Genomic DNA, 8,582 nt, shown 5'->3' with positions numbered 1-8,582 from the left:
AATATAAGATGCAAATGTAAACTCAGGCATTTGAGAAGCAGAAAGAAAACTCTCCAGTTCCACGCAGTCCCCACTGGTACCCTTCATTCATCTGTGTTAGTGCCCCAGACTCTGCCTTATACCTGTCATTCACGACAGGTTCAGAGCAATACCTCCTCCTGGGGCCCCAGCCTGTGTCCTCAGCTGTCAATGTGGACCAAAAAATATAATACCGATGAGCAAACTCTCGAGTCAGAGATTTCACTGCATGTACAAACTCTGATTCATTCACGGGGGCTGTGTAAAGGTTGAGGAGGATTCTTGGCTCAGCAACAACATGTGCCACAGTTGATTAGTAATGTCTGCCATGGGCAAGGGAGTGGACACGTGGTGGTCTGCTCGGCATGCCGGCCACCCTCGAGTTAGGCATTACCTAAGGATTGTCAGCCGGATCTCAAAGCCTGGAGAATAATCCTCATAGTGGATGATCTTGGCAAAAATCATTGGGGTGATAAAATTGGCCAGTGTGATCACAATAGACGGTAGGTACAGTATCAAGAGGTTCTCTCCAAAAACCATTTTGTCAATCTCCTAGGAAGATAAAAAAAACTTACTGGTCAGGAGTACAATAAATTGCAACACAAATGAATTAAACTGAAAAGAACTCAACTATGTATGTTTGGCAAAGGAACAAAACATACTTGTCACTCAACATGGCCTACAAACATAAGCCATCTCCTTCCTTAGGTGTTCAAACAGAGGTATGATACCATGCTGGAAGAAAAATGAGCTCTATTGGATTTATTAAGGTGACGTACAAAAAACATCCACATAGTCTGCATAAATGGGCAGTTTAAAGTCTTTTCAAGGATGTAGTACTGATGGATTTGGAATAGCCATTCTCTCCTTATTTCATAGTAACAGATTATTTAGCCAGATATATAGCTATCCAGAATAAAAAGTAAATAGTCTGCCAAGCACTTTGGGAGGCCACGGCAGGAGGATTGCTTGAGAACTGGAGACCAGCCTCGGTGACATAGTGAGGCCTCCTCTTTACAAAAAATTTAAATAATCAGCCGGGCATGGCAGTGCTGGGTGTGGTGGTGTGCACGTGTAATCCCAGCTATGCGGGAGGCCGAGGCAGGAGGATGGCTTGAGCAGGAGTTGGAGGCTGCAGTGAGCTATAATCACGCCACTGCACTCCAGCCTGGGTGACAGAGTGAGTGAGGCCCTGTCTCTTAAAACAGAAAATAAAGGAAATGTCCTGGCCTCCCTTGTAGGTAGGTACAGCTGTGTGACTAAATTTTGGCCAAAGCGGATATGAGTTTAAGTGCAACCTCCAGGTCATGCCCTTCAAGGGAAGAGATGTGCCCTCCCCAGCCCCTTCACCTCCTTCCCATTGGCCAGAATGGAGACTGATGGGGAGCTATCCTGTACCACACAGAAGAGGGCCACATCCTACAGACAGCAGAGCCACCAGATGGATGGAACCTGGGCCCCTGATGGCTGATTTCAGGAAGCAGAGCCACTAGACCAACTTGGATTTTCAAAACCACTGCTATTTTAAGTTAACTGAGGCCCCGGCTAGTAAGTAGAGGCGTCAGGGATAAAACCCAGGCAATCCAGCCTAGATTTGAATGTTGTGAATTCCAGGAGCAGTAGGTATCTCCAGCACTCTATTTTAGATGCTTTTTAAAATTTCTCTTAAAAGTGGAAATTGATCACCTCTGATTTTTGGTTCTTGGTCATATCAGCCAAACTTATATCCCCATACATAAAACAGAAATGATATCGGTACTGACTGCACAGGTTTGCAATGCGCTTAGCCTAATGCCCAACCAGGTACAAGTTCAGTGGACTCTCGCGGAGTACTCACTTTTTTCATATGTTCTTGCGAGAAGATAGTTGCTATATAGATGGCATAAAAACACGCCACCAAAACAGCCAGAACGATACAGTTCAAAAACAGCCTCAAAGAGTAAATGCGAATCGTTTCTTCTGAGGTCCTTTCTGCTATTTTCTGCCGTATTCTTTCTTCCTCCAGATCTGCCTGAGGACCCAAGAAGACTCATCTGTGAGTGCTGGGCATGAGGGAATATTCAGGAGTGGACCCTCTGGTTCATTATACCCACCCCGTCCCATCTTTAAAACTTTCCTTAAATATTCATCTCCCCCGAGATACCTTCCCAGACTAAGCCCAACCCGTTTTTATGTCTACTAACGGCCTAAGACAAGGCAGAGCCTCCTACTTGAGTCTGCAGTCGGGCTTTGCAATAAACGTGAAAACAGAACTGTAATATATTCATGCTATTACCTATATATAGTATGTGTCTTTTTTTTAAACAGCAAGTAGGTGGGTGTTATTTTTCCTTTTAACTCAATATGGTAGTCTCTGATTTTAAGGGGAAAATTCGATCTGTTCATATTTTGTGTAAGAAATAATATCATACATTTGATTTTATTCCTTCGACCTTACTTTACTAAGCTTTTGATTTACATGTCTCCTCATTTTCTTTTCCTTTTTTTCTTTTTTTTTGATATAGGGTCTTGCTCTGTTGCTTGGGCTAGAGTGCAGTCGTGTCATCATAGCTCACATTGAAATCTCAAACTCCTGGGCTCAAACGATCCTTCTGCCTCAGCCTCCTGAATAGCTAGGACTACAAGCATGTGCCACCATGCTTGGCTAATTTTTCTATTTTTTGTAGAGACAGGGTCTCACTCTTGCTCAGGCTGGTCTCAAACTCCTGGCCTCAAGTGATCCTCCTGCCTCAGTCTCCTCCTTTTCTTCGATGGGTTTGATGCAGATGCTATTCATTACTCCTTCTCTATTAATTTGGAAATTTCCTTGTACTTTTTCATATACTCTTCACTCCACCCTATGATCATAACATTCCCTCCTTAGTCCCTTAGGTGGTTGGTTGGGGGGAGACACAATCTCCTCCCAGCCACTGTGTGTCTGCACCTCTCTTCCCAGCCCCAGTTCACCAGCACCACTGCTTGGGTTCAAGGTTATCAACCCCAGTAAGCTGCTGGCTGCGAAAAGCTCTTGAAAACTACACAGGGGAAACTTGCTAAGGACCAGGGACAGCCTGGTCCACACCCTAGCTACTCTGCAAGCTGCAAACTCAGCCTTCCAAGGCGGGATCTTGTGCATGCGGACCCCGCCCAGGGAAAACCCAGCAGCACTTACCCGGAGCTCATACCGCAAGCTGCTGTGCTTCAGATCGGCCGTGCTGCGGTTGGTGATGCAGAAGTCCCAGCCAGCAAAGATCTTGTTGCAGTAACTCTGGAAGTGCTCCTCACTCCGAATCAGGTTGATTTTGAACCCTTCCACCGACCTGACCCCAAAACACAATCATCCTTCTTATAAGAACGACAGCAAAATAGAGACCCATGAATTGGCTTTGTCTAAAATTTTAAAAGTCAGACATGGCTTCATGTTCAGTCCATTCTGACATGGTCGAGTTGGACTATTCTACATACACGTGGCAGCTAACCAGGTATCTCACTGTGGAAAATCATTTCCTTTCATTCATCTTATAGCTTCTGTCACAGCTGGAATAAAATCCAAACTCCTTAATACAGCCTAGAGATCCTGTACACGCCAGCTCTGCCATCTCTCCTCCCAGTAACTACACCGGCTCTCCTTCTTTCCCATAAACACACAAATCCCTGTTCCTGCCTCAGGGCCTTTGCACTTGCTGGTTTCCACCCCAGGGATGGATCTTCTCCTGATTTCCCCATGGCTGGTTTCCTTCTATCCTTCAGGTTTCAGCTCAGATATCTCCTCTTTGATTCCTACCACCCCATTTAAAGTTGCAACACCCCCCTCCAAGTCAGTTCCTTTTATTTTCTTCACAGCAATGACCCTAATCTGAAATTATCTTATTTATCTGTTTACTGCTTGTAGCCCCTTATTCTGACTAAATTTTAAATTCCTTGAGGGCAGGTACCCTGGCTGTGTTGCCATCTTTATATACAGAATGCCGGGGCCATACTATGGCCAATATGCCACTGATGGTTAAATGAATGAATATATGACTTAGACAGTAAATTAAATGAATGTTTAGTGAGCACCTGCTTAGGCCAAGTACAACTCTGTTGCACATTTCATACTTTTTATTCATTCAAATGCTTTCATGGAAAAAATACACCCTGGCTCTTGATATAAAAACACCAAATGCCACACACAGTCCTCTGTAGATGAAACAGTGTATTTTTAGGATTTGCTAGTGAGGAGTGGAGACAAGAGAATTGGAAGGAATTATTGTGATCAGTCATTTGTTGGCCGAAGGGTCACAATAAAGATTTTATATCAGAACCACGTGGGGTGTTTTCCCAAAATGCAGATTACCAAAATGGTTTCATACTCAGAGATTTTCAGCTCAGTAAGTCTCTTGTGAGGTCCAGAAATAAGCCATTTTATAAAGCTCATGGGTGATCCATCCCAGTCGAAAACCTCTGATTTATTTATTTATTTATTAATTTATTTTGAGACAGGGCCTCACTGTTGCTCAAGCTGGAGTACAGTGGTGTGATCACAGCTCACTGCAGCCTTGAACTCCTGGGCTCAAGCCATCCTCCTGCCTCAGCCTTCTAAGTAGCTAAGACACCAGGCATGTACCACACACACAGCTAATTTTTAAATTTTTGGTAAAGATGGGGATCTTGCTATGTTGCCCAGGCTGGTCTTGAACTGCTGATCTCTAGTGATCCTCCTGTCTCAGCCCCCCGAAGCGCTGGGATTATAGGCATGAACCACCGTGTCCAGCTGAAAATCTCTGATTTAGACCAAACCTACATTTTGCAGACAAGGAAGCTAAGATCCAAAGAAGGGAATATTATTTCCCTAGATCCAGAGAGTTAGATTGTAGAGCTGGTGCTAATTTGATGATGATGATGATTTTAATTTTATAAATGCCTACAAGGAGCTAGGCACAGTGCTAACGTCTTCACCTGCCTTGTTTCTGTTAATCCTCCCATTAACCCTTCCAGGTGTGTACATTTCACAGGTGAGGAAAATGAGGCTCGAAGAGGCGAAGTGACATTCAAACCTTGGTCTCTGGACTCTAAAGCCCATACTCTGCCACTCTGTGGCACTACCTCCTTCTGGGGCCACAGCAGGCCTTTCCCTCATTACATCACACCCAGCCTTCCCTCCACCATCTTTCTCAGGAAGCAATCAAGGCCCTGAGGTTGGTAAGCCTGAGCAAGATCAAGGCGGATTCACTGTTCAGCTAATAAACCTTATTCATTCTTCAGGGCCCCTTCCAAGGCCCTGGGAGCCTCTAGCAATGTGTTCATAAGGTCTTGTTTGTTTGTTTTTTTGTTCTATAATTTACAAAAGAAATTTTCATATTCTTTGCCTTAAAGATGGCCCCTCCAAACTGTCTAAACTGCAGGTCCATAAAACTTGGATCTGCCCCTGCCAGGGTCACAGAGCAGCAAAGCCAGAACCCCAATCAACCAACGTTTCTTTTCTGAGCACCTCTCTGCCCCTCAAAACAAGCCCCTGCTCATTCTCGCCAGTACACTGCCCTTTTGGGTGGGGGATGGATGCACATCGGTTAGTTTTCATCTCATGATTCTGACTCAGGATACTGGTCCTCAAGGAGGGCAAAGCCAGTCCCCAACACCTGGTCTCTTCTGCACCTGTGATAAGGATGTCACAGGCCCCTAGCTTATAGCACTGTGCATGCTCTCCCAGGGACAATGAAGTGGGCAGGAAAGGAGGCCACCCATGACACTGTCTGCCAAGCAACCCCCCTGGGGCAGAGATGGCACGCTGCCCATCAGAAATCTGTGGTTCACCTCCCATAGGACAGTGTCACTACTGGAAAGTAGCTGCCCAGCCAGGGACAACATTTCCCAGCCTCCCTTGCAGTTAGCTATGGTCATGTGACTGAGCTGTAGCCAATGGGATGTGAGTGATGTGCATCACTTCCAGGTCTGGCCTATAAATACCTTCCACGTGATACTCCTCCACGCCATCTTCCCCTCCCAACCCTCAGCAGGACCTGCAAGACCACATGCTGAAAATGGCTGAACTTCGGTCAACTTGAGTCCTGAAATTCTGTGAGAAGGACTCTACCCCACTAACCTGTGCCCCTACCCAAACCTGTCATATAAAAAAGAAAGATAATGTCTATTGTGTTTGGGTCATTGTACCTTTTGGGATAACTGTCTGTTAAAGGAATTGAATTTCTATTTTCTTGGGATTTGCTATCTCTCATTAAACCACTTATCTACCATGGGAAAAGCCATGTTGTCCTATGACCCTAACTCCCTGGCCGTAGTTGAAGGGTCAGGGCTGGGTACCTGAATGAAGCAAAGCCAACACGTTTCTTCAAAGGATTTCTGCACCTGTGACCCAGGGATTCATGGGCAGATGGAAACTACAGGATGCCCTATTTCCCACCACTTAAGGAAGCTGTCACTACATAAAAGAATCAAAGACAAGGGAGCCTTTGCTTTTGACATTGTTCCTAAGCCATAGCTCCATCCCTGTTCTTAGCGTAATTTGAGTTTCCTCCCTTCCTTGTTTCTCTGAGCTACTCAATATCCCCCTTGCCCCAGTTAGCCTGAGTTGGATCACAACTTACAACCCAATACACTTACAACCCAATAGAGACCTAGTTAACATACACACCAAAGCAAAGATAGGGTGTGTGCAGGTGCTGGTGGGATTGCCAGATGTGTTCAATAATGACTGTGTGAAGAACTCCAGGCTGCCACTCTGGCTCCCAAATCCTGACTTCCATTTCCTCCAAGTCTCCTCAGCTGCCAACATACTCAGAAACCTTTCCCCACAGGGCCCACCCTTGGACTCCACTCGTCCTCCAGGCAAAGGCTCCCAGAGATCAGAGCTCACAGACTCCAGCCCTCAAAGGCAATTCAGAGAAAACGCAATTGACAAGATAAAACTTTACCTTTTCACTATCCAAAGAAGGCTCAGGGCCAGGTAGGCAATTGTGCTTAACAAATAAGCCAGGGGAAGATCATAGGTGAAGTTCTGAAATTTCACCCCGTCAATGGTGTAATGTCCATAAAAGAGGCTGGTCCCCTCCAAGAAACCCTGAAACAAAGCCAATGGCATGAGGTCAAACTTCTCAGCTCACTGTAGGAAATCAGAGAGTAGTCCCTGACTCAAGGAACTGATATATTCCAGCGTCCTCATTTCATCCCCAAATCACCAGAGCCTGGACTAGCACCAGAAGTACATGGGGTACTCTGTTAGTGTTTGGGGAATAAAGCACTGATGAAACCTTAGCATTAAAAATGCACAAGTAACAACTGAAATTAAGAACAAAATTCCATGTGCCATACCATCAAAAACAATAAAATACTTAGGAGTGAATTTAACAAAAAAAAACACAAATGTTATACCCTGAAAACTATAAAACATTATGGAAAAAAAGAAGATCGAAATACATGGGAAAACATCCCATGTTTGTGGATCAGGAGACCCATTGCAATATTCCCAAAAATGATCTACAGATTCGACCTAATAACTGTCAGAATCCCAGCTGGCTTCTTTGTAGAAACTGACAAGCTGATCCTAAAATTCATATGGAATTGCAAGAGACCCAGAATAGCCAGAACAGCTTTGAAAAAGAACAAAGTTGGAAGGCTCCCATGTTCCCCCTTTAAAAGTTACTACAATGCAACAGTAATCAAGATGTGTAGTACTGGCATAAGAATAGACGTATATACATCAATGGAATAGAATTGAGTCCAGAAATAAATCAATACATCTACAGTCAACTGATTATTTTTTTTTGAGGCAGAGTCTCACTCTGTCGCCCGGGCTAGAGTGCTATGGCGTCAGCCTAGCTCACAGCAACCTCAAACTGCTGGGCTCAAGCGATCCTCCTGCCTCTGCCTCCCAAATAGCTGGGATTACAGGCATGTGCCACCATACTCAGCTAATTTTTTTTATTTTTAGGGGAGACAGGCTCTCACTCTTGCTCAGGCTGGTCTCAAACTCCTGAGCTCAAGCGATCCTCCCGCCTCAGCCTCCCAGAGTGCTAGGATTACAGGCATGAGCCACTGTGCCCGGCCGTCAATTGATTTTTGATAAGGAGAAGAAATAGTCTTTTCAACAAATTATCCTGAGACAACTGGATAGACACATGTAAAAGAATGAAGTTGGGCCCCGACCTCACATCATATACAAAAAAATTAACGTGGATCAAAAACCCAAATGTAGAAAACAGAAGGTTAAGTCTTCATAGCTTTGAACAAAATGTGGTCTATACATACAATGGCATATAATTCAGCCTTAAAAAAGGAGGAGATCCTGTCACATGCTACAACATGGATGAACCTCAAGGACATTATGCTCAGTGAAATAAGCCTGTCACAAAAAGACGAACACTATAAGATTCCACTTCTATGAGGTATCTAAAGTAGTAGTCAAAGTCATAGAGACAGAAAGTATTATAGAATGGTGGTTGCCAGAGGACGCAGCGAGGAGGAAAAAAGAGAGTTGTTGCTTAATGGGTATAGAGTTTCAGATTTGCAAGATGAAGAAATTCTGGAGGGCTGGGCTTGGTGGCTCACGCCTGTAATCCTAGCACTCTGGGAGGTCGAGGTGGGAGGAC

The 8,582-nt window shown here is 44.7% G+C and overlaps 1 protein-coding gene across 1 annotated transcript in view; it reads right to left on the bottom strand.

The window, feature by feature from the left end:
• The window catches only part of TMC7 (transmembrane channel-like 7), a 37,468-nt gene that overhangs the window by 16,496 nt on the left and 12,390 nt on the right, over positions 1-8,582 (bottom strand). The window contains exons 5-8 of the mRNA XM_012647552.1: positions 6,909-7,054; positions 3,170-3,317; positions 1,856-2,029; positions 413-570 (exon numbers count right to left, since the gene is read on the bottom strand). Coding sequence (XP_012503006.1) covers positions 413-570; positions 1,856-2,029; positions 3,170-3,317; positions 6,909-7,054 — 626 coding nt within the window. The remainder of the gene's footprint in view (positions 1-412; positions 571-1,855; positions 2,030-3,169; positions 3,318-6,908; positions 7,055-8,582) is intronic.

This window comes from Propithecus coquereli, unplaced genomic scaffold (assembly GCF_000956105.1).
Source record: "Propithecus coquereli isolate 6110/MARCELLA unplaced genomic scaffold, Pcoq_1.0 Scaffold27, whole genome shotgun sequence".
NCBI lineage: Eukaryota > Metazoa > Chordata > Mammalia > Primates > Indriidae > Propithecus > Propithecus coquereli.
Note: the sequence above shows the minus strand (reverse complement) of the source record. Positions and strands in the feature narration are given on the sequence as shown.